At 32.0% G+C, this 27,524-nt stretch overlaps 1 protein-coding gene across 2 annotated transcripts in view; it reads right to left on the reverse strand.

The window, feature by feature from the left end:
* Positions 1–608: 608 nt before the first annotated feature.
* The window catches only part of LOC130447813 (uncharacterized), a 59,706-nt gene continuing 32,790 nt past the window's right edge, over positions 609–27,524 (reverse strand). The window contains exons 2-18 of one of the 2 annotated variants that reach the window (XM_056784840.1): positions 25,962–26,097; positions 23,283–23,478; positions 21,190–21,316; positions 20,905–21,111; positions 20,757–20,842; positions 18,884–19,011; positions 17,976–18,245; positions 14,396–14,644; positions 14,034–14,336; positions 13,727–13,960; positions 13,266–13,668; positions 11,139–11,317; positions 10,707–11,060; positions 8,556–8,863; positions 5,402–5,600; positions 4,269–4,410; positions 609–3,567 (exon numbers count right to left, since the gene is read on the reverse strand). In XM_056784840.1, the coding sequence (XP_056640818.1) occupies positions 3,385–3,567; positions 4,269–4,410; positions 5,402–5,600; positions 8,556–8,863; positions 10,707–11,060; positions 11,139–11,317; positions 13,266–13,668; positions 13,727–13,960; positions 14,034–14,336; positions 14,396–14,644; positions 17,976–18,245; positions 18,884–19,011; positions 20,757–20,842; positions 20,905–21,111; positions 21,190–21,316; positions 23,283–23,478; positions 25,962–26,097 (3,704 nt within the window). In that variant the 3' untranslated portion in view covers positions 609–3,384. Of the gene's footprint in view, positions 3,568–4,268; positions 4,411–5,401; positions 5,601–8,555; positions 8,864–10,706; positions 11,061–11,138; positions 11,318–13,265; positions 13,669–13,726; positions 13,982–14,033; positions 14,337–14,395; positions 14,645–17,975; positions 18,246–18,883; positions 19,012–20,756; positions 20,843–20,904; positions 21,112–21,189; positions 21,317–23,282; positions 23,479–25,961; positions 26,098–27,524 lie in introns of both variants that reach the window. The other variant, XM_056784839.1, reaches the window with a different exon arrangement.

The following is a 27,524-nucleotide window of genomic DNA, read 5'->3' on the forward strand; positions in this document are numbered from 1 at the left end:
TTGGTACTATTGCCAAAATGTTGGTTGTAGAATTTAATTTGAAACATTTGACTTGGTAAGTATTTTTACAAATAAATTTTGAAAGAAACTGAGCGGGTTTCGATAAACCAAAATTTGAATAATTATTTTTATTATAAAACTCAAAGAGAAGTACCTAGTTTTTGATTATTCATTTCACTTAAAAAAAGTCTTATTGGTGACATTGATAGTATTTTAAAAAATTTAAATATGTTGAGAAACGTTTCAAGTTTCAAGAATTTGATTTTGACCGATTAATAATAAAATATCCCTACCAAAATCTGATTTGGAAATCGATTTTTTTTAAATTTCACTAGAATTTCACAAGATTTAATCAGAAAATCTTGATTTCATACAATTTTTTGTCTTTCTCATTAATACCGAGACAAAATCCTCAATAATGTAGGGAATCCACCTTTTTTACCCAAATATCAGGCTATCAAGTTTGGCAACGTGGCAACCCTAATTAGGCACATTTTTTTATAGTAAACTCCTTCACTGGCAGCTGGTTTTGTTGAAGTTACAACTTTTGATGACTTCCTCATTATTAGTCGAAGGTTTAGGTATTGAAATAAAACAATCACGTTTCAAATATTTTTTATGTACGAAATAAAAACATCTGACTTATTACATTATTAACAGTATTAAATATTATCTCTCAACTTTTACGTTCAACAATAATATACTTTGAATCACAATCTCTGTACGAGAAAATAAGTATAAAGAAAAAAGTATGGGATTTTTTTTATGTTGCACTTGGGTAGACGACAAAAAAGCATAGTTTCAATTCAAATAAAAACAGTTCATTCATCAGGTTAGATCAACTGTTACCTTTTTGTCATCCCACCCTGTATATAATAAAAAAGAGCGAAAGAACTGCTAGGAAGAAAATTACATTTAAGAAAGTTTTTTTGTCATAAACTAAACTGAAAAATGCACCTCGTATATAAAATAATTAAAATCGTTTTCACCTTTAAAAACTCAGTCAATAACGCGTTTCCATTAGATGGAAAAAAATTAATAAACGACCAACTGTTGTTTCAATTGATCAGTGGCGTAATAGCGCAGGCAAAGTGGGGCCTTGCAAGGTCCGCGATACCAACTTAAAATATATATTAAGTTAAATAAAAACAATATTGGCCACACTAGTCACAGATTGGCAACACTGCTTAGCTTTGCAAAACGACCCTTTGAAACCATAGACAAAGTAATACTAATCGTGTTCCAGTATTAGAATGAGATACAAATAAAGTTACAGTAGAGCTATCTTTGTCAGTTATTCTTTTTAATTTATTGTATTGTACTCCTTCCAACGTTCCTCCAATCACCCCACAGTGAAACGAAGATAGCTCTACATTAGACCAGAAGCTGTTTCTTTCTAAAATTGGTTAGGTTCGTCTCAACGTCCTCCAACCAGCGAAGGCATGGTCTTCCTCTCAGTCGCCGTCCTCCAGGAACTTTCCACGTGTCCCAGCCACCCCAGATGCAAAAATTAATTACAAATCATTATTAAAAGATTCCAATGAAGCAAAGAGCCGAGGAACTTTACTTTTTTAAGAAATTGAATCATAAAGTTGTAAAATAAAACATTTTTTCATTTTATATGCTTTTTAGTATTTTCCCACTATTCAATTATAGTTTTTCCCTATGATAAGTAGATCTTGGCTTGGCCCACGTTTATATTAATCCACGCTACGCCACTGGTCACTATTTTTGGATACTACATTGTCCAAAACCAATTTGCTGCTTTCAAATATAAAGGAATTGAAAAATTTACTCAAGATTTTTAAGTGACTCTATGAAGCTACTGAATACATTAATAATTGTTGATAAAAATCATTATAAATAAAAAAAAACGTAAAATTATTAATTTGGAATATGGAATATTCCAGTTGGTCATTTATTTAATGAGAAATACAAACTGAAAATGAGATTTAAAACCAGTCTCTTAACATGACAAATAAAAATGTTGAGACTAACAATAAAACGTAAGATAATACTTCCACTTACTAAAAAAAATCGTACAGGCCAAGACAAATCCTTCAAATCGCATGAGCTTTTAAGATCCTCACATAACAACATCCTAATCAAAAACTTTTGTGGCAATATAGAATCACTTAACTCTAAATATCCTACACGTAACTTTTCAACAATTTTCATAGTTTTTTTTGTTATATTCTTGTTCAAAATAAAAGTTTTCAATTTGTAACTGGGAAATTTTACTACACTCTAGAAGTATTCAATTATTCCATAACAGGAATTATTTAGTAAAAAATAAGTGCTCATGAGTCACAGCGTTGTCAATTGTCTGTCATGAAATTATGGCGCTGTGTCAAAATGATCAGATTTTCACAAAAATCATGTCAAAATATGCATTTAGTTAAGGTTGTTGTCACAAAATAGTGCCAAAATAAATAATATCAATATTTAATATTTGTAATTTCAAGTTAAGAATTTTCAGAACCGTTGTTGATATTCACTCTGTTTACACTACTCTACACAATTACACTGTCTAACGCGCGTTTCGATAATCACTTATCGTAAACTAAAACTTATTTACTTGACTTACATATTTTATACTAAATTTTCCAATTTTCATTGTTGGGGAAATTTAGTATAAAATAGGTATGTCAAGTCAATAGGTTTTAGTTTTCTTTCAGTCTCTTAGAATTATAAATTGGTTATCGAAACGCGTGTCAGACAGTGTAGTGGTAGTGTAAGTTGAGTATAATTTCAGGTTAAAATAGTGTATGTTGTTACAGCTGATTAAGTGTTGATTATTTTGTTGAAGTAATGTGTTGGTGTTTTCGATGTTTTGATTACTGTAGTTTCCATTTTCCGTATTTTCAGTAGGGAATATGTCATGAGAACGTGTAAAAAAATTGAAAGGTATTGAGGCGAAGAAATATTTTAGAAAATAATTACATGAGAAGCAATCGGTGGTAAGATAACCTCAAATTTACTTTCACATCGAGCTTCACTTTTTTATATTTCACGAAAACAATTACGTAAAATCTCCCCAGTTAACGACATTTCTAAATAAAAAAAAGTATACTCCAGAGTGTGTTAAAAAAAATTTAAAAACTCGATTTAATCGAGATAATCATACCTAAAGTAAAAAAAGTCAATTCATGGAATCAACGTTAAATATAAATAATTTATAAAAAAAAATCACCTACCTAAATACTAAGTAAAATATAATTTTTCTTTGTCCAGCCTGTACTATTTGTACAACTTCGCCCCGTTTAAGTATCTATAATTTTGAAAATAAAAGTCCTATCTATATTTTTAGACGTTAAGGTGTTAATTTTTTTGAAATTGATTCGAAAAAATTGCGATTACACCTCATAATAATGTCACTGTCACTTATTCAATTTTGACAATGGGTTCTTCGTCAGTCTCGTCGTCCGATACGTCGTTATCTTTGGATTTCAATCTCTTTCTATACAGGATTTCACAATCCTGTGTTTCGAAACCTATTAAAGGATGTAGAGCTGAACGAAGAGAAGCGAACAATTTAGGAAAGAGGATTTCCTGTTGAATTAAAACCTGAATAGAGAAAATTAACTTAATAAACTCAATGAATATATATAAAAAAAATTAATAGGAAGTTGAGTTCCTAGTATTTAGAATTGAAACGTTCTATTCAAAGTTATTTTTTTGAATTCATTTTGGTATTTATCATTATTTCTATTTGTATAAATATTTTGAAACGTTATACAAAATTTTTAGTAAATTTTATAAATCTTTAAAGACTTTTGGGGTAATGGGATTATTCGAAGCATTTAATTTGCCATTGAACCTTGAATCCCCACAGTATCCAACAAAAAAGAAGAACTGCGCATTTTGCGAAGAATACCATTGACACTTGTAGGTAGACAATCAAAAATAGCTTTTGGAGCTCCAACATTGGTGAAATGTTTAGAGGAATGTGATCTTTACAGATGAGTTTGTTGTGAATTATTTCAATAGTATAAATAAGGGCAAATATGTCCAATAACTGTACTGAGTTGATTGTATTGGATGAAAAAGAAAACGTAGTTGGTCTTCATCCATCCAAGTAGCGTGATCTGAATTCCATCGACTACTACAATCGTTTACCACAAACTGTAAGGATGTTTATAATCTTTTTACAAAAATTTGGGATCTTTCTGCTGATCGTTATAAATTTCAATCAAGTACAATGTATGTAGGAGTGTATAGCTCGAGGAGTGGTTATTTTAAATATAAATACCAAATGTTATTTTTACCTGTTTTACTCGTTGACTTTCTTTGGTCAATTTCGGACTGGAAGAACTAGTGAGAACTGGGAGGTTTTCATTGGTGCTATATTGACGTAGAACCTTTTCGCGAACGTACACGAACGGTCTGATAACTCGTAGATCGTGTTCTCTACATGTAAAAAAAAAAGTAAAGTAAAGCATATAATTAGGAAGCGACATATTGACCAGTATAAATGTCGATAACTTTTTACGTGATCGTTAATATTTATTGAAACATCCTGTACATGTTTCAGTCGGTGCAAATTTTGTCTATAGCACATTTTTTTGTTATAAAATGAGAGAAAAATGGTTGGGAATACCCATAAAACCAACTATATACTTAACAAGCCTACACTGGCATCTATTTTTGTCAGATATTGTCGACTATTGAAGTTGGAAATGAGGTATATTAATCGATAGGTTGGCTATTGGAAATTTGATCGTTATGAAAAGTTTCTCGCGAGCGAAAGAAGAATTTGGAAGTTACGAATCTTTTATCTTTTCAATCTCTGCCAATTTCCGAAAACCACGTTAAAAAAACGTTACTCGGTGGAGTGGAAACGTGTAAATCATTATATCTCAGAAACGGTGACTCGTATGAAAAAAAGTATTTATACGTTTTTTGTAGATAATTTTTTGATCTACAATTTTCCTTAAACGTATTTTTGTGATAGAACTTATCGTTTTGCAGAAAATCGCGAAAAACTCATTTTTATGACCTTTGACCTCGAATAAAATTTTTTCTATACACGCGAACGATGGTGAAATTTCAAATTTGATTTTTAATTACATTTTAAACAATTTTACTAGATTTTCAGCTCGGTGGGAATTTATGTAACTTCGAATGCCTAAATTGACCGGACTATTACTAAAGTTTATCAATTATAATACAGTCAAAATGTATTTTAGTTCAACTTTTTAAATAAAAAAAATGATTTAATTAGTAAACGACGTCACTATTCACGTGGATTCGAACACAATATAATTTTTAGGTTATGTTATTTCGTATTTAAAAAAAAAAAGAAATAATTGAAGTTAAATTGCCAAAAAATTAAGTAAAATGCATCACAGATCGTATACAAATGAAGACAAATATCAGTTTTTTTTTATAATTAACTTACCTGATATAATAATGGGCTCTCAACGTTCTCAATTTTCCCGTATGGAAAACTGACAGTAAAAAGCTTTCGCAGAGATCATCTAAATGCTGACCGATGGCCAATACATTATAACCAGAGCTTTTAGCAGAAGAATACAGTCGATGCCGTAAACCAGGTGAACAAAAACTATAATAATTTTCTTTGGCACCTTCTAGTTTTTCTGGAAAAGAAAATAATTTTGACTTTCCAATCACTCTGCACCTTTAAATGCCTCCAATATTATATAGATTCCTCCCAAATGAGTTTTATTTATATCCAAAGCACTAATCCTTCAAGGTAACTATTTTTTTAATGAAATATACAGGACGTTCACGGAACAGATGCTCTATAGATGGTATTTAACACGTTGACTGCCAAATTCATTGGCAACAGCAGTTTTTCACTTTTCCTGTGTCTACTTGTGAAAATTCGATTTTTATTTCAATATTTACCCGTATTAAACGCAAGTATTGAATCACCGAGCAATGCACGAGACGATTTACTTTAACACGTTGACTGCCAATAATGAAATAATCAAATATCTCGAAGAGATTTTTGTTATATAATTGAAATAACATTTTTTAAATACTTTTTATTTATTTCTAATATGATTAAACGGAATTATAAAAATTGCCTCGGTACTCAACGTGTTAATGAACGATAACCAGTTTACTTTCACTTTTAAAAGCGGCATTCAGTAGCGGGAACATAGATAAATATTTTTTTTTTAATATATGAAAACCACCCTTAAGTTTAAAGAATAGAATGCGAAATGTTTAAACGGGACCGTATTGTATGATAAACTGTATTGAATATTCGTTATAATTTGTTTTTGGAAACTGTTTTAATCGAGGGCAGTATTTGTAGACTACTTTTTCTTTAAAAAAAAAAAACATAAAATGTCTTCAAAGATTGTTTTTTTTTAAGTAAAGCATCATTTGGGTTTGGACTGGGTTTGGTTTGGACATTTGGATTGTCTTTATCAAAAATAAACCACTATTTTTGTTTGGGAACAGTATTATTTAAAAACAAACAATGATATGTCTTCGAAGACTGTCTTTGCTTAGAGTGAGCCATCATTGGTCTTTGGAGACTGTTTTCAGCAAATATAAACCACCATTTTTGTTTGGAAACTGTTTTTTTTTTTTTTTTAATAAACCATTGAATGTCTTTAGAGACAGTTTTTTTTTCAAAAATATACCACCAAATATCTTAAGAAAGTGAATTTTTCTAGAAGACATATTTGTGAGTCTTTGGAAATTGTTTTCCTCCAAAAAGAAAGCAACTTATGTCTTTCAAGATGATCTTTTCCAAAAGTAAGCAATTATATGTCTTTAGAAACTGTTTTTTCCAGAATAAAACCATCGTAGACTTCCTTTTCCTCCAAAAAAACCATCATATGTCTTCGAAGACTGTCTTTGCTTAGAGTGAGCCATCATTGGTCTTTGGAGACTGTCTTCAGCAAATATAAACCACCATTTTTGTTTGGAAACTGTCTTTTTTAAAAAACAAACCATTGAATGTCTTTAGAGACAGTTTTTTTCGAAAATATACCACGAAATATCTTAAAAAAGTGTCTTTTTCTAGAAGATATACTTTTGAGTCTTTGGAAATTGTTTTTCTCCAAAAAGAAAGCACCTTATATCTTTCAAGACGATCTTTTTCCAAAATCTAGCAATTATATGTCTTTAGAAACTGTTTTTTTCCAAAAAAAACCAACATTCGTCTTTGGAAACTGCCTTTTCCTCCCCAAAAACCATCATATGTCTTCGAAGACTGTCTTTGCTTAGAGTGAGCCATCATTGGTCTTTGGAGACTGTCTTCAGCAAATATAAACCACCATTTTTGTTTGGAAACTGTCTTTTTTAAAAAACAAACCATTGAATGTCTTTAGAGACAGTTTTTTTCGAAAATATACCACGAAATATCTTAAAAAAGTGTCTTTTTCTAGAAGATATACTTTTGAGTCTTTGGAAATTGTTTTCTCCAAAAAGAAAGCACCTTATGTCTTTCAAGACGATCTTTTTCCAAAAACAAATAATGATGTATCTTTGGAAACTGTCTTTTTCCAAAAAAAATCCAAAATTCGTCTTTGGAGACTGCCTTTTCCTCCCCAAAAACCATCATATGTCTTCGAAGACTGTCTTTGCTTAGAGTGAGCCATCATTGGTCTTTGGAGACTGTCTTCAGCAAATATAAACCACCATTTTTGTTTGGAAACTGTCTTTTTTAAAAAACAAACCATTGAATGTCTTTAGAGACAGTTTTTTTCGAAAATATACCACGAAATATCTTAAAAAAGTGTCTTTTTCTAGAAGATATACTTTTGAGTCTTTGGAAATTGTTTTCTCCAAAAAGAAAGCACCTTATGTCTTTCAAGACGATCTTTTTCCAAAAACAAATAATGATGTATCTTTGGAAACTGTCTTTTTCCAAAAAAAATCCAAAATTCGTCTTTGGAGACTGCCTTTTCCTCCCCAAAAACCATCATATGTCTTCGAAGACTGTCTTTGCTTAGAGTGAACCTTCATTTGTCTTTGGAGACTGTCTTCAGCAAATATAAACCACCATTTTTGTTTGGAAACTGTCTTTTTCTAAAACATATACTTGTTTGAAGATTTTATCGGTAAGACTCCATCTGGTCCTTTAGCCATCGGTTCAGTTGGTTTTTGATGTAAAGCAATGGGGCTCTGGTTCAAAATATGGTATAGTTTTGGTTGCCTGCTACCTCATTGTCCAATATACACCGATAGACACACATAGATATACAATAACCATAGATAAACATCACTCAAATTCACAAGAAATATGATCCAATTGAAAAAAAAAAAAATAATTGAAACTATTTAAGTATTGTACTTTTCCAATTCCCACCGCCAAAGTCTCATTGTTAGATGAAAATTGTCGAAAAAAGTCGAATAGTTCCGGTGATACTCATTATATTTTGTTAAAAATTTGATAAATCACGAAAAAAATACTTTTTTCGATAACCTAACCTCATTGTTTACATTTCCTCGATATCTATACTATTGTTGAAGTACGGCAACGCCGTACAAGTAAGGCTCGTTCTATTTTACGGAAGGTTATTAATAATTGCGATGAAAAAAAAAAAAAATGAAAAAATATTTATAAATACCTCGTTCGTTAGCGACGTCGGATTTTTTGTCGTCGATGATATAGTGAACTCCCTGCGTCTTCAAATGCGGAATCAGCATACAAGGATCGCATCCGGACGAATCCGGATCGACCGTCACAGCTCCTATGCTGAACAGAACTCCTTTATTTTTAACATAATTTTGATATTCTAATAACATATGTAACAAACACAGAGAATCTTTCCCTCCAGAAAGACACACCATAACTTTATCGCCGTCTTTCACCATTTCGAATTCGGTGAGAGCTTCCAAAGACGGTTCCCAAATATTTTTCGGCGGACAATTATATCTGGAAAGATCATCACAATAATTATCACGAATATCATCGACATTTTGAGAAACACCAATGATAATTAGGACTCCTCATCAACAAAAGGTATTTTATTGACAGTTTATTCTTTATAAACGCAACGAGTAACATAATTGTCACATTCGACACCAAAAAAAAAGTCGATCCTGCACCTATGGTCGAATATAACCAAATAGAAACCAGATAAACATGTTTGAACCCGAAGTTTGTGATATTCAAGGCCAATTCTGCAATTTTTAGTCAGACATGACCAGTTTGAGCCAGTTAAATACATTCCCAACAATCGCAACTAGACACTGACCAAAAAAACATGTTTGACACTATGAAACCGGTCAAAGTGTTTGTTTTTAAAGGTCAAGCCTGCACCTGTGGTCGAATATAACCAAATAGAAACCAGATAAACATGTTTGAACCCGAAGTTTGTGATATTCAAGGCCAATTCTGCAATTTTTAGTCAGACATGACCAGTTTGAGCCAGTTAAATACATTCCCAACAATCGCAACTAGACACTGACCAAAAAAACATGTTTGACACTATGAAACCGGTCAAAGTGTTTGTTTTTAAAGGTCAAGCCTGCACCTGTGGTCGAATATAACCAAATAGAAACCAGATAAACATGTTTGAACCCGAAGTTTATGATATTCAAGGTCAATTCTGCAATTTTTAGTCACACATGACCAGTTTAAATTGGTTCGGGACCACATCAGCATCAGTAACGTAGCATAGATTATAAAAATTAGTTTTGTCATTCTATAACCAGTCAAAATCTTCAATATTCCAGGTCAATTTTGTATATATTACCCGATACAACCAGTTCAAAGCGGTTCGGAACCTCATCAGCGGACGTAATCTAATATAGACTATAAAAAACTGTTTTTTCATTCGGGAACCAGTAAAATATTCCGATATCCAACGTAAATTTTCCACTTATGTTTAAATATAACCGGTTTAAAGTGGTTCGAGACATTTTCAGCAGTAAAAACCTGAACCAGACTCGACAATTCTGCATATATAATCGGATATAACCGGTTCAAAGTGATTTGAGGCTCGTTTTTTTAACAGACTAGACAAACAAGGTTTTTCCACCAGTCAACATCTTTAATATTCAAGTACAATTTTACATATATAATTAGATATAACCGGTTTATGCCTTGTTGTGGACCTCATCAGCAGTCGCAATGTAATATAGACTAGAAAAACCAGTTTTTCCACTTGGAAACCAATAAAAAATTTCGATTCTACACCTATGTACAAATATAACCGGTTTAAGGTGGTTCGAGACATTTCTAGCAGTAAAAACTTGAACCAGACCGGACAATTCGCCATATGTAACCGGTTTAAAGCGGTTCGGGATCTTATTAGCACTCGCATTTCAACATAGACTATAAAAACCGGTTTTTTCACTTTAAAACTTATGAATTATACATCTGTGGTTAATATAACCGGTTTTAGGCAGTTAGGGACATTTTCAACACTCTCAATCTTACAAAAGTCGTTAAGACAAAATCGACACGCTAAAACCAGTCCAAGTTTTCGATATTAAACGTCAATTCCGTAGTTATAGTGAGATATAACCGGTTTATGTCTGTTGTGGACCTCATCAGCACTAGCACCCCAACACAGATCATAAAAACGTGTTTAACTCAATTAATTCGAATAGAATACGGGATAATAACAATTTTAAGACATAATTTATTTAATTAAACACGTTTAAAGACGAAATAAAAAGGAAAATAACGTAAAAAACATTATGTAAACAAAAAGGCATAAAAGAAATCACAAAATTTATACCAAGTAGAACGAGATGTCGAATTGACTTACCTAGTTGCCAATGTTTCCAATAATTGCGGATCGTCGCTCAAATCTCTGAAAATTTTCGGCCTGTGTTTTTGTAAAGTGGAAAATTTGATTTCGGATTCGGATTTTCTCGTTCCGTGTAGAGATTCGGAATTACTTCTAGATTTCGATTCGCCGTTTTGGTAATGTTCCTGTTCGTGGAACGACAAATTAATACCGCTATCTTGACTACTAACGCTGGCAACGGTGGAACACATTATTTTCGTTTTTTGCGTTTTGTCCTCGTCGATTTGCTCTTTATCGAGAAGTTTGTCCGAACTGGCGGATTTATTGATGATTTGTTGGAGTATCGAGCCGTTACTAGGACCGGGATTGCACCTTAATTACAACAAAACAAAACAAAAAAAAAATAATAATTCGAGAACGTTTTTATCGAATTTTTAGGTAGTCGCTTACTTTTCTTGTTCGGATTTAAAAGCGGCGAAATGTCGATCCTCCGTAGATGCTCGAGAATACGACAGTTTATCGGGATTATCGGGCGTTATGAACACATCTACGGCGCTAACGACGTCACGTATTTCAGACTTAACCTCATTCGCCATTTCTATAGACACTTTTTCCAAATATTCGGCCACCTTCAACGAGAAGTTTATGTAATACAAACAATCGGGATATTTACGCGATTATTTATATTTAAAAACATACAGTGCGGTCTAAAAATACCCCGACATTTTAATTGTAAAATAAAACGATGTAAACATCACTCAATTAGTCGTGTAACTGACACACAGATGTCAATGTCATTGTCAAATCCGTATGACGTTTATAAAGTACCAAAATTTCGTGACTAAATGACTAAATTAAACGAATTACGTTTCTAATCGCTTCCCCATCCACCATATAGTCCAGATTTGGTTCCCAGTGACTATGGGCTAGTCGCGGATCTCAAAAAAGCGTGAAGTTCGGCATCGAGAAGTTAGGAAAGAGTTGGAAATGGAAAATCGGTTCAAACGCATGGAAAATCTTATCTTAACGGAGAATATTTTGAAATGCAATGAAGTCACATCAAATTATAAATATTTGTTTAGTATTGATCCTCGTATATTTGAATTTAATGAATTTCTTTTGTTGAAATTAATTTTTTTTTAACAAAAATATTTGTTTCAAGAAAGTTTTGGAGACTTCAAAAATGTTTTCAATGATTATAACGTTAAAAAATTATATTTTGAAAATATCGCTACAGAAACGTAAAGAAAAGTTTGTCATTTAAAAACTATAATTTTCTAATAATTAGATAAAAAATTCTCTATTGAGTAAAGTTGATATTCATTGTTTTCGATACTGAATTATAAGTTAAAATTATCAAAAAAATATCGAATTAGTATTGATACCAAAAAATTTGAGGGTTTAATGTATGCCATGACTCCGGAACAGGGGCGGATTCAGGATTGTAGCGGTATAAAATTTATAATATAATATAAATACTGAAATGTAGAGAAATTTTATAAAAATCGGCTAAAAAATCTCGTACCGAGTAAAATTGAAATTCGATACTGAAGTACAAAGCGATAAAGTCAAAAAAAATAACGAAACTTTACAAAAAAATGATCAAATTTCATATTAACGATACAACAAAGTGCAAGAGTTCGATGCATACCGAAACAGGGGCGGATCCAGGACTGTAGTGGTATAAAATTTATCATATAATATAAATACAGAAATGTAACGAAAAATTTGTTATTTCGAAACTAAAACTTTATAAAAATCGGCTAAAAAATCTCGTATACAGTAAAATTGAAATTCGATACTGAAGTACAACGTGATAAAGTCAAAAAAATAACGAAACGTCACAAAAAAATGATCAAATTTCATATTAATCATAAAACAAAGTGCGAGGGTTCGATATATACCGGAACAGGGACGGATCCAGGGCAGTAGCGGTATAAAATTAATAGTTTCGAATGTGATTTGAGATCTCTTTTGAAATAAAACCAGTCGAAAATTTGTAAAACTGTATTTCGAACCGATTTTCTATCACAAGAGACCCAAAATCAATACAAACCATCATGAAAATTGTATAAAATGATCTAAGTAGTGGTAGAAAAAAAAAAAATTGTTTTCGGTACTGAATTATAGGTTAAAATTATCAAAAAAATATCGAATTAGTTTTATACCAAAAAAATTGAAGGTTTAATGTATACCATGACTCCGGAACAGGGGCGGACCCAGGGCAGTATTGGTATAAAATTTATAATATAATATAAATACTGAAATGTAGAGAAACTTTATAAAAATCGGCTAAAAAATCTCGTATCGAGTAAAATTGAAATTGGATACTGAAGTACAATGCGATAAAGTCAAAAAAATAAAGAAACTTTACAAAAAAATGATCAAATTTCATATTAACGATACAACAAAGTGCGAGAGTTCGATGTATACCGAAACAGGGACGGATCCAGGACTGTAGAGGTATAAAATTAATAGTTTAAAACCAGTCGAAAATTTGTAAGAGACCTAAAATTACGAAAATTATATAAAATGATATTAGTAGTAGTAGAAAAGAAAAAAAATAACAATTTTTACCTCGTTAGCGGATATAGAATCGCTTCTACCGTCTTCGCTGCCGCTGCCGTGCCTCTCGTAAAACGAACAAACGCTATCGGAATTTTCCAAAGCGTCTTCCACTTTCGAAATAACCTCCCGAATTTCCGATTTTATATTAGTCGCCAATTCCTTCGTCATTTCCGTTACGTAAGTCTGTAAATCCGGTACAGGCGATGCCCGACCGCACTGCAAACAATCGACGCTATTCGAAAGAATATTCAGACTATGAGTCGGCGACATCTGATTCGATTCCGAATCCAAGGAGTTCGGTTCTTGGCTGCTGTAGCTGAATTGACGCTGACGAGTTTGCATACCGAGACTGACGCGCGTCGACGGGCTAAGAACGGGAGATTGAACTGTGGGGGCGCCGAGACTCAAACACCTGGAACGTCAAACGGTTATTAATCGATACATCCCCACCAAATTATTGGGTGTTTTACCTCTCCCTGGCGAAATTCTGTTGGAGGTGATTCAAATTGGCGGAACTGACGGCCTCGCCGACGGCGAAATTGACCGTAGGTTGGGACATTTGGGGGTAGTAGAGACCGTTTACGTCTTGTAGAAAATATGGCACCGGGGACGAACACGTTAACAATTTCGGATCGTCTATGGAGGGAAGACTGAAGTGTCTCGGGGAACCGCTCATCGGTGCGTGGAAACTCGACGGGTTTTCTCTGTAATACAACGAAAATTTTCTTATTTTCCTTTTTTGTTGTTGGTTGTCCGATAAGAAAATAATTCACTCACTTATCTTTGTCTTGTTTTTTGGACCACAAATTGTTGGCGGGATCGAAAGGAACTTTTTGTTTGACGTTTTGCGCGTTGCTGGTCAGCATGCTTTGGGCTTCGTGTTGCAACATGAACCAACGCAATTTTTCTCCTCTGTTATCGAACACGATGCCCTGATCTTGATAGGGGCTCCGGTTCGCCGTTTTTCTGGCGCGGTTGAACAGATTTCTGGCAGTTTGTAAGCATTCCGAGTAATTTTGAGGAAACAATCCCGGTCCCGATATTCTCCTTTCGTTCATAGTCATTTTTCCGTCCAAGTATCTGTTGGGAAAAAGTTGGGGTATTGCAAGTATACAGAAGCTGAAGAAATTTTTAATCACCTTATTGACGATAACCATTTTCTGTCTTTGGAGACGACGTTCGAGTGATGTCTCCATTCGGCGGTTTCGAGATCGACGACGTATTGCGGAAGAAGTTTCCAACCTTCGGTGGCGACCATCTTCACGGCCTCCATTATGAAAGCCAATTCTGTGTCGTTTATGAAATATGGAAGACTGATTCTCGTGAAACCGGGTCTTAAAAGTTCCAATGTGGAATTTTCCACTCCCAAATTCAAACTGCTCAAACGTCTGCAACACGAGTCGAGGTGTCAGCCGATTTTTCGTGGAATTTCGATAATCAAAGTCGATTTTATTGAAAATTGATATAAATATATAAATTTATAACCTCCAAAAACTACCCTGTGCAGAAGGGCGCTTTTATCTTGGAGATAAGAATTGATTTCGACAAAATGAACACGTAGATCGATAGTTTGACTAATTCTAAGCAACTTTTATTCACAAAATTTTTTTCTAAAGTTGGTACTTTTAGAGTTATCAACAATTAAAACATTTTTAATTGATTTTTCTACAGTTTTTCATGAATAACTTGAAAAGTTTTCGTTTTATCAGCGAAATAATTAAAAACAAAATTGTAGCTAACAAAAAAAACAAAGAGATTCGTCTTTTAAGGACCTTTGTAAATTTGATAATAACCGAGATATTGTTCGTTGAAATACGGCTATTTTTGAGCAACCCCGAAACCAACCTCAAATAATTCGAAATTGATGGAATTTTTGGAAAAAACTCAAGAGATCTTTATCGAAGCACGTAAAAAAATCTTCAAAACGAACCCCGTCGAAAGTATTTTGGATAAAAATTGACTGATTTATAACAAAAAACAAAGTTTGCATTCGCGTACCGAACGTGGCTTATACACCCCTTTGAGCTGCACCGAAACCGGGGGTTGGAAATAATTTTAATTAAGACGACGTTGAAGTACTTGAAATCCCCCATAAAACGCTTTTTTAAAAAAGTTTCTAGCTCGTAAATTGAGCGAGTTATTGTCGAAAAACCAAAAAATAAAAATAGAAATTTTAACAATTGATTTTTACATCCCAAAAATATGTAGCAACCATAAATTTTTACCTGTCTCTCAAAAATTACGAAAAAAAAAAACAAAAAAGACGATTTAGAAACATAAAAATATAATTATAACATCCCCTTATTGGTGTGTTTGATTCGAAACGTTTTTGTCCGTCAAGAATATTCCCAGCTGACTAATTTTCTTTTTAGTTTATTATACTACACCAAGGAATATTCGATTAGTGACTTTTCGTTTTATTTTCGAACGTTTTAATTTGTTGGTTATGACGTCGGGACTAAGGATAATTTGATGGAATGTAGATGCGGGTATATAAAAAAAATTTACTAATAAGCAAATAACCGTAGTTTAAATACAATAATTGCGTCATGAAATTATTCAATACCTTTCGCAATTATTGAAAAAATATTGTCACGAAAGCTTCTTCCTGTTATCGATTTGGTACAATCACATTTTATCACGTGACGTTTCGAAAATAAAAATCGAAGTCACTTCCTGAGCGGATCTCTACCATAACGTCTATTTTCGTCAAGTTCAATGGCATTTTTCAAAAGTTGAGATTATATGTTGAGATTATTTTTTTTTTGGCACGAACGTAGTTTTGAAACGCCTTGCCTTTGAATTTACCGCCAATTTAACTATTTAATTAGTCCAAGGTGCTAGAAATGGATCCAACAGTTATTGAGGATGTTTGAATTTTTTTTAAAAAGCTTGTTATTAAAAGTGTTTCTCAAAAAACCAAGAACGTTTCATATAACAAAGAAAAATCGTCCGATTTCGATGATTTTTCGAAAAACACTTTGTTTTTGTACAGAATTTGCGACGAAAAAACATGAAAAATTATGTCACTCGAAGATTTTATTTGTTTTCACGTTTTAAAAATTTTATTTAATCGAATTTAATCGTTAAAAATTTGATTTCGAAGCTTCAAACGATGTTTACGTAATCTGTTAATCTACACTGAAAAAAAGAACATTTCGAAAAACTAAACTCTCCCACAATTTGAATTTTTCAACTTTACAAGATGTCAAAATATTAATTTTGGATCTATAATAACGAAAAATCGTCCGATTTCGATGATTTTTCGAAAAAATCTTTGTTTTTTTACAAAATTTGCGACGAAAAAACATGAAAAATTATGTCACTCGATGATTTTATTTGGTTTCACGTTTTAAAAATTTTATTTAATCGAATTTAATCGTTAAAAATTTGATTTCGAAGCTTCAAACGATGTTTACGTAATCTGTTAATCTACACTGAAAAAAAGAACATTTCGAAAAACTAAACTCTCCCAATTTGAATTTTTCAACTTTACAAGCTGTCAAAATATTAATTTTGGATCTATAATAACGAAAAATCGTCAGATTTCGATGATTTTTCGAAAAATTTTTGTTTTTTACAAAATTTGCGACGAAAAAACATGAAAAATTATGTCACTCGAAGATTTTATTTGGTTTCACGTTTTAAAAATTTTATTTAATCGAATTTAATCGTTAAAAATTTGATTTCGAAGCTTCAAACGATGTTTACGTAATCTGTTAATCTACACTGAAAAAAAGAACATTTCGAAAAACTAAACTCTCCCACAATTTGAATTTTTCAACTTTACAAGATGTCAAAATATTAATTTTGGATCTATAATAACGAAAAATCGTCAGATTTCGATGATTTTTCGAAAAATTTTTGTTTTTTACAAAATTTGCGACGAAAAAACATGAAAAATTATGTCACTCGATGATTTTATTTGGTTTCACGTTTTAAAAATTTTATTTAATCGAATTTAATCGTTAAAAATTTGATTTCGAAACTTCAAACGACGTTTACGTATTCTGTTAATCTACACTGAAAAAAAGAACATTTCGAAAAACTAAACTCTCCCAATTTGAATTTTTCAACTTTACAAGATGTCAAAATATTAATTTTGGATCTATAATAACGAAAAATTGTCCGATTTCGATGATTTTTCGAAAAATTTTTTGATTTTTTACAGGATTTGGGACGAATAAACATGAAAAAATTATGTCACTTGGAAGATTTTATTTGGTTTCACGTTTTAAAAATTTTATTTAATCGAATTTAATCGTTAAAAATTTGATTTCGAAGCTTCAAACGATATTTACGTAATCTGTTAATTTACACTGAAAAAAAGAACATCTCCCACTCTGAATTCTTCAACATTACACGCTGTCAAGGCATTTTTTATTGGTGAAAATTTTCAGTTTTTTCACATAAAGATAAAATTATATTTTCCAAATTTCAAGTTTCTTTTTCACTCAGTTACCGTTACCAGTTTTCTCCCATCTCTATTAATTTAACTAACTACCCAAAGCGTAAGCGTTAGCGCCAGCCGACAACATCGCAACGAAACCATTTTACGAGGGGTCATACAAAAATTATATATTATGGAAAGGATAGTTCGGATTGTTGCTGTTGAAAAAAAAGGTTTTGCATAAAAGTTTTCTTTTAAAAAACGATAAAAAAATTGCAAAATTGAAAAAAAAAATCATCAAAAGACAATTAAAAAATCTCCAAACTTACCTATCTTCCAATATGATACTCTCATACTGATCCGCCAAACTTTGATCGATTCCCAGCAACTCTTGAGCGTAAGGTCCCGAACAAGGACATCCCGCTCTAGCTTGTATACCGAAAACGTCATTCAATACCGCACAAACGAAATTGTGATGAAGAAAACTTCCTCTAGGATGTCGAACCATAAAAGAAAAAATCGGTATTCTCTTTATATTGGGAGAATTGTTTCCTAGAAGAATCAATTCCGGGATCGTTCTAATATGTTGCAGCATTTGTCTGTAAAAAAATCTCGGTCTGAAATAGTTTTTTCCCGTCGGAATACAATTTGTAGGAAAACGGGAGGGAAAAAGGTCAAAGTGAACCGTTTAATCCTTCCTCATCCGGACCGTGCTGATTGCTTTCGTCAAAAGAAGGTCCAAGCTCGGCGAAACATCGTCCTCAGACTATCAACCATCAGAATTAACGAAAATTCGACCAGAAGTCTCTGGAAACGACGAACGAGACCTCGAAGGAGTTGGAGGATTACAACAGGCGTCCAAGGTAGATAAAACGCAAAGACCGCCACTAATATTGAAGATACCAGATATTAGATACTCTATTGAATCAAAAAAAGTGAAAAATCGTTAACGAATAACACTTATTCGACGATATATAAAGATCGAAACCCATTGGCAACACGCCACGCCACATTTAATTGAATTGTTTGCGTATACACACACGCCACGCCACGCCATCTCACGCAGGACGACGCAAAACTATCGGATTTAACCGACGCGTATTACGAAAGGTTAGTTAGTCTCGTTGGTTATGTTATTCTTCTTTTTTTTATGGATTGGAATTGGAAAAGGAAAATCGATGGGAATTTGAAAACAAAAAAAATTAATAAACGTTTAGAATGTTTAGATTTTACTTACTTAACAATTTTGTCTTGTCTTTGAATGATATTGGCTACGGAAACGGTGTCTTTTAATTGCATCACTAGACCTGCGCGGATCGATTCAACAATCGCGGCGCAGTTGCCGTCTTCTTGCAGATCGAAATTCTGTAATTACGAAAATCGAGATGATCAAATATTTCCTCGGTTATGTGCGGGATTTTAACAAAGGAAACAAAGGAGACAACATTAAAAATCGAAGCCGGAGAAAGATAACGAAGAAAATGACACAGACGAAAATAAAATCGAAGAAGAAAACAACGAACCCGCGATACGTTGTATTCCGAATGATTCAAATATAGTTTGGAGGTTATCGAAAAGTATGAGAATCGTATCTCCAAGGAGGTTTTCCCGCGGGAAAAGTTGAAATAAGGACAAAGGGCCAATTACTTGCAGTCCTTTCTATGGTTTAATAGTCGAGGAACAAATTAGAAGATTCCAGCTGCGGGAGAAGGTTTATTGGTGAGAAAATTCGGTATAAAACAGGTGCAATTGTGAATAGTGTTCAACAACGAGCTAATTCTACTAATTTTAACTTAGATTTTTTCAAAAAGAAGAAAAATATGACAAGTATTGAATGGATTGAAACAATAAAGCAACATAATAATTAACTACGAGGATTGTCACGAATTATATTTCGAATTGGTTTAACCTATCATCGTATCTACCAGATTTGGTTACCAGCAACTTTTTTATGTTTACTAACCTTGAAGTTAGACTTGCTGGAAAGAGATTTACATCAGACGGAGACGTTAAGGCTTATTTTGAGGAAAAAGATGGTAAATGTTATTCGAAAGGGTTCAAAATGTTATATTAAGAAATAGAAAATGAAATGGAGGATGAAGGCACAAAGGTTGTAATGGAAGACTGAAGAAAACCATAAAAAAGGAAATGACACAAAAAAATTAGAGATTGGATCTGAGATTTGGTATAGACAAAGAAAAAAGTAAATTAGTAAAAGAAGGAGCTGAAACGAAAATAAAATTGAAAATTTGGGGAATTTTAAAGTAAATTCTGGAAAAAAATGAACAGAATCGATTAACCTTCAAAAAATGATAAAGTAACATGCGAAAATAATGACGATACATAAGATGAAATCGAAGAAAAAAACAAAAAAGTCAAAAAAGAAGCAAAAATATCATGGAAGACTTAAGAAAACCATAAAAAAAGGAAACAACACAAAAAAATTATAAAACGGATCCTGAGATTTGGTACAGACACAGAAAAAAGTTCCAAAAATACGTAAATTAGTAAAAGAAGGAGCCGAAACGAAAATAAAATTAAAAATTTGGGGAATTTTAAAGTAAATTGTGGAAAAAAATGAACAGAATCGATTAACCTTCAAAAAATGATAAAGTAACAAGCGAAAATAATGACGATACATAAGATGAAATCGAAGAAAAAAACAAAAAAGTCAAAAAAGAAGCAAAAATATCATGGAAGACTTAAGAAAACCATAAAAAAAGGAAACAACACAAAAAAATTATAAAACGGATCCTGAGATTTGGTACAGACACAGAAAAAAGTTCCAAAAATACGTAAATTAGTAAAAGAAGGAGCCGAAACGAAAATAAAATTGAAAATTTGGGGAATTTTAAAGTAAATTGTGGAAAAAAATGAACAGAATCGATTAACCTTCAAAAAATGATAAAGTAACAAGCGAAAATAATGACGATACATAAGACGAAATCGAAGAAAAAGACAAATGAGTCGAAAAAGAAGCAAAAATGTAATGGAAGACTGAAGAAAACCATAAAAATGGAAATGACGCAAAAAAGTTTTATGATGATTAAAAAAAAATTTCTAAAAGTTATTAAAAATTATTTTTATTTTTTTTTCGATAAATCACTTACCTTGTCATGATCATTCGAAACGAAGAAACCATCAGGTTCGCAAGTATTTAACCTTCGAAATATCGATTTTTTGGCAACTAGTATACCTGAAAAAAATACGATAATCCCCACTATAGAATATTATCCCGTATAATGACTACGTATTTACCGGGAGTTTGGACTCCTCCAACGAACTTATGTCCCGAAAAGTATACGGCGTCTTTAAAAGCGGAAGAAGAGTTAGTTTCCTCGACTCCCGGAATAATTGGATTCATATCTATGAGTAAACAAGGAGCGCCGACGTTGAAATCCCAAAAGGACAAAGCTCCGTATTGATGTAGAAGAATTGTACAAGCGATATCGTCCACTACGAGACCTAAACGAACAAAAAATAAAAAAAAAATAAAACCGATCGTTAGCGTTTAAAGTTATATATGGAAAATTTGGAAATCACCTGTTACGCTCGATGCCAAAGAAAAACATCCTATCATCTGCCTCCCGCAATTCTGATAGAATTTCAGTTGATTTTCTAATTCCGCCAAATCTAGTAAACCTTCTTTCGTTTCCCCTATTCGCACCAACTACAACACAAAGGAATAAATCAATTCCGAAAATCCATTCCGAATACATAAAGTCGTTCGCGAAATTTCCGTGATTGTAGAATAATCAATGGCGACCGGATCTGGACTATACGGTGGATGAGGAGGAGGCGATTCCATACACCGACTGCAGTCCACTCAAAAAATCTGATTTATCGCGTGTAAACATGGCCAAATGTTCAGGGCGTCATCTATCGCACGCCGTTTCAATTTACGATTAGATATGACCGATTTCGATGTTTCCACCTCAATTGGACGACCAGTATTGAGTAAATCAATTACAATCGATGTAGTAGTACACTTTCGAAGCCATTATTCAGCTCATACAGTATTTTTTTCATCGATAACTTCATTTAAATGACTGTCACTTTTTTGTGACTAATCGAAATGTCATGCGTCAACACGCCATCTTGTTTAATTCGTTTCCGTCAGAAGCTTTTGACAGTTGTTTACATTTTACGAATTTCGTTGAACTACACGAGTTTCAAAACAATTTTATATGGAAAGAGACAACATATAAACGACAATAATATATTCGAAAAAATCCCCGTTCTTCTTGTTCTACTTAAAAACATAATTTCCAAGCAGTAAATTTTTAAACTTTAGTATAAATACCGTTGCCAAAAAATTACCAATAAATTCAAAATGCGTGTTCGCAATTTTTGAACATTTAGAAATGTTCCATAAATTAATTTTATTGAGTTGTTTGTTATCTAAATACAAATTGGTATTATTTTTAATAAACGCGTTCGTAAAATTGTTATTAGGTTGACCTCTGACGTTTCTATCTTCTTTTGACGTTTCTATGTTGACATTTGACGTTTCTGTGTTGACGTTTACGGTTTCCATTATGAAATTACGTATTAATAAATAAATTTAATGATTTTCAACAACGTTGCCAAACTGTGTAGTACAGTGCAGTACTACAGTATCCTACGTTAATAATATCTAACAAATTTATCTAGTTCTAGACCTCGTACGTTTGTTTTTCGATCGAGTAATTTTGAGAGGTGATAAAAACGGAATCTATTAATAGTCTAGACGCGCTATTCGAATTTGGCAACGTCGGATATCGTTCCTGCGAAAACATCAATAATCACGTTTCTTTACTTGACCAGACAATTTTTTCTGACCCAAATTCGAAGTTGAATCTCGTATTAACAACATTTTATATTTAGTAGTGTTGAATTAATTAAATATTTATCAAAATTGATTTCTAATTCAAAATATTGATTGCGGAGTGAATTGGAAAGGTCAAGTAGATTTCGTATTTACTTATATAATCGTTTTTTTTTGTTATTTATTAAATTTGGAAAATAACGTTTATTGCAAACAATCATTTTATCGAAAAGGAATTTTTCCAACGATTTTATCGACTACGTAAAATTTTTACTGTCGGTAATTCAGTCAAGTACCTTATAAACAAAAATATTAATTTAGCAAAAACATCGTAAAATTCCACATGACATTTGATTTATCGTCGATATTATTGGAAAATGTAACGCGGCTCGAAACAACTAGGATCACAACTGGCGATTAAATTATATAAAAAGTAATGTACACTGAAAAAAAGGTTGTTTCAAATAAAAATATTTCGTTTAACGATACGATGGATTTTCTTGCCTAACTCTTTTAATTTTTCAAGGCAATCCTTTGATTATCTACTGGATGTTTAGCTACGAGACTCCAATTCCATTTCTTTCGATCCAATTTACTCAATGTTGAATTTTTATGGTGCATCATCCCGAGACGTGTACCGGGTTTGTACCGTTCAGTCTTTGTACTTTCGAAAGATAATTCCTCCGAGTTTTGGTACCCCATATGTGATGATTGGTCTCATACATCCACCGTAGGATCTTGCGCACACCGTCAAAGATGCAACATGTAGAAGAACTTTGAAATATCGAACGAATAGTAATAAAAGAAAAAAACAAAACAAAGTATTTACCTTCGATCCAATTTTTTGCCATAAATGAATATTATCGTAATGTTCTGTCGATCCGGTGAACACGACGGGGGATTCCCGCAAATCTAACGCCGTAATTAGTTTTTCTAAAGCGTCCGAACAACCGTGGCCGGAAAATATGACTGCGTCTTCTTCGGACGCATTTACAGCGTTTCTAATTATGTCCCTGGCTTCTTGTCTGTAGGAAAAAACGGAAAACGAAATTTTGGTAAATGATCGAACATCAACGATTGTTAAATAGTGATTTTTAAGATTTTACATATGTTGTGTGAACAAAAATTGGTTTCTCGCAATTTTATGTGAACAAACAGTAGGTTAGAAGTCGAAAAATTGGCTTCTACACGTTGTATGTGAACAACAAACAGGTTCTATGATTATATGTGAACTGATAGTAGGTTGAATGACAAAAAAAATCGGCTTTCATATATTTTATGTGAACATTAATTGGTTGCCTCAACTTTTATTTGAACATATAATGGGTTTTTCGAGTTTTAAGTGGAAATAATTGATTTCTATACGTTTTATGTGAACAAAAATTGGTCGCAATGAAATTTATAAGGACAAATAGTGTGTTTTCCAAGTAATAAGTGGAAAAAATGGCTTTTATACCTTTTTTTTTTTAAACATTGGCTTTTTGTGAACAAAACTTCGTTTTTACGACTTCTATGTGAACAAAAATTGAACCCTACCAATTTTATGTGAACAAAACTTCTCTTTTATGACTTTTATGTGAACAAAAATTGGCTCCTACGAAATTTATGTGAACAAAATTGGATTCTTCCAATCTTATGTCAACAACAATTGGTTTCTACTAATTCTATGTGAACAAACAGTGGATTTTCCAAGTTTTAAGTGGAAAAGTGGCTTTTATACATTGTTTGTAAGTAAACTTTAGCTTTTATTAATTTTATGTAAACAATAAATTGGTTTCTCATAATTTTATGTGCACAGCAACTATTTTATACCAATGTTATGTGAACAAAATTGGTTTTTTCCAATTTTATGTGAACAACAATTGGTTTCTAACAATTCTATGTGAACAAACAGTGGGTTTTCCAAGTTTTATGTTGAAAAATGGCTTTTATACCTTTATTTTAAAAAAACATTGGCTTTTTCCAGCTTTTCGTGACCAAAACTTCGTTTTTACGAGTTCTATGTGAACAAAAATAGGCCCCTACAAATTTTATGAGAACAATATTGATTTCTCACAATTTTATGTGAACAACAATTAGTTTCTACTAATTTTATGTGAACAAACAGTGGGTTTTTTAAGTTTTATGTGGAAAAAATGGCTTTTATACCTTTCGTTAAAAAAACATTGGCCTTTTCCAGCTTTTTGTGAAAATAACTTCGTTTCTACGACCTCTATGTGAACAAAAATTGATCCCTACAAATTTTATGTGAACAATTAGTTTCTTCCAATTTTATGTGAACCGTAACTGGTTTCTACAAATTTTATGTGAACACAATTGGTTCCCCCCAATTTTATGTGAACAACAATTGGTTTCTACCAATTCTATGTGAACAAATAGTGGGTTTAGCAAGTTTTAATTGGAAAAAAGTGGCTTTTATACATTTTTTATGAACAAACATTGGTTTCTACCGACTTTTTGTGAGCAAAACTTCGATTTTACGACTTATATGTGAACAAAAATAGGCCCATACAACTGTTAAGTGAACAAAATTGGTTTCTACCAATTCTATATGAACAAACAGTGGGTTTTACAAGTTTTAAGTGGAAAATAGTGGCTTTTTTTACATTGTTTGTAAACAAACTTTAGCTTTTATCAATTTTTTGTGAACAAAACTTCGCTTTTACGAATTCTATGTGAACAAAAATTGGCTCCTACAAAGTTTATGTAACCAAAATTGGTTTCTTCCAATTTTATGTGAACAAAATTGGTTTCTGCCAATTCTATGTGAACAAACAGTGGATTTTCCAAGTTTTAAGTGGAAAAGTGGCTTTTTTTACATTGTTTGTAAACAAACTTTAGCTTTTATCAATTTTTTGTGAACAAAACTTCGCTTTTACGAATTCTATGTGAATAAAAATTGGCTCCTACAAAGTTTATGTAACCAAAATTGGTTTCTTCCAATTTTATGTGAACAAAATTGGTTTCTGCCAATTCTATGTGAACAAACAGTGGATTTTCCAAGTTTTAAGTGGAAAAGTGGCTTTTTTTACATTGTTTGTAAACAAACTTTAGCTTTTATCAATTTTTTGTGAACAAAACTTCGCTTTTACGAATTCTATGTGAACAAAAATTCGTCCCTGCAAATTTTATGTGAACAAAATTGGTTTCGTCCAATTTTATGTGAACAAAATTGGTTTCTAACAATTCTATGTGAACAAACAGTGGGTTTTCCAAGTTTGAAATAGAAAAAAGTGGCTTTTATTCATTCTTTGTAAACAAAAATTGGATTTATCAATGTTTTGTGAACAAAACTTCGCCTTTACGACTTTTATGTGAACAAAAATTGGCCCCAACAAATTTTATGTGAACAACAATTAGTTTCTTCCAACTTTTTGTGAACAAAATGTGGATTTTTCGAAAGAATTCGCATTTGGACAAAAAATCGAATTTAAAATGTAAAATTTTTCGAAAATTTCTTCTACCGTATTTACTTCGAACAGAAATGAATTTTAAAAATTTCACTAACCTAAATAATGTCGTTTGTAATGACGATATGCTGGAGGTATAAGGCGTATTTCCGTACGTTGGAAGAACCTCTCTTAAAATATATTCTTCTATAAATTGTAGCGACCTCCCCGAAGCGGCGTAATCACAAAACACCACTGGAACAAAAAAAAAAGATATTCAAAATATTGTAATATACAAGGAACATAAAGATTCGTCTTTTCTATCATTAATTTTTTATTTATTCATTAGAAACCACGGTATTTGAGGTCGGTTTGGTTTACCATGTTTGTCATTATTATTAGAAATAACTATTCTAATTTCAGTTTAAATATAAATTTAGCTTAGAATTATAATAAACAGAAAAAGCTATCCCTTACCAACAAGACGACATTCTTTGAGTTACGATTAAAATTTAAGTTGATGTTTCATTGAAAATAAGAGGATTAAATGGTGTTGACTCAAGTATTAATGCAAACGGCGTAGCCACCGCCATCTATCAACTGTGTTTCAAACTTCCTTATACATAGAAAAATTAAAGAGAATTTTATAGCAAACTTTATTTTCTCGACATTTTAATAACATAATTTACAAATTATACAGTATAGGGATAGAATGGATTATAATTTATTATTATTATTATTCATAAAATATTTCGGTTGGACTACCTTTGAATAATATGTAATTAAACATCGAATTTATTTTGCAAGAAAACAATATGTCTGACATTGTTTTTCAAGTTCGTTCGTTCAGTCTTCCGTCCGTCTTATTCTTTTATATATAAAGAACATTTATTTCATCATTTCCGGTTTAATAAAATTTGACAATACAACTTCGGAAGTAATTATACAAATAGATTTGTTTCAGTCAATTTCATAAGAGTGTGTGCTCGTACACGGAAATAATTGTTTGTTTATAGTTAGTTTTATAGCTTCTTCTTTTTTAATGACAAATATCCGTAATTGATCTACTGACTGTCTTCTATATCCCGTCTCGTTAACCGTGTTATGTTTTGAGATAATCAAACGAGTGCAACCAGAAAAAAAAGTATGGCTTTATTCAATCAATACGCAATTGTCAGTTTTTTAATTGGTTTTTTGTTTTTATTTTATCGAATCATTTCCTATTGAACTCGTGTTAATTCTAACAAAAAATAAAATATATAAAAACAACAACACCGAAATAAAAAATTCCTTTATCAGTCTTTTATTCTTCCGTTACTAGTATCCAAGTACGAAAATTAAAAATTTGTAATGGAAATATACCAATAAAACGAACGTGTTTATACTAACAAATGATAAAACTCAATAAGACTTAATTTCAATGACGTAGACTGTTTATTCGATATTAATATTTTTGCTTGTAAATTAAAAACTAGCACGAATTTGGTTGGCCTAGGTTTGAATTGCTTTGTTTGTTAAATTTGTTAAAAACAAGTAATAATCATAAATGCGAAGGATATCCTAATACGTGAAATAGGAAGTGGCTACGCGGCCGTCGAATAAGTGTTCAAATTCGATTTCGTGCTATGAAAATAATTTTTCATTTACTAAACACGTTTCCATAACGTAGACAAACGAATCAA

This window comes from Diorhabda sublineata, chromosome 8 (genome assembly GCF_026230105.1).
Source record: "Diorhabda sublineata isolate icDioSubl1.1 chromosome 8, icDioSubl1.1, whole genome shotgun sequence".
NCBI lineage: Eukaryota > Metazoa > Arthropoda > Insecta > Coleoptera > Chrysomelidae > Diorhabda > Diorhabda sublineata.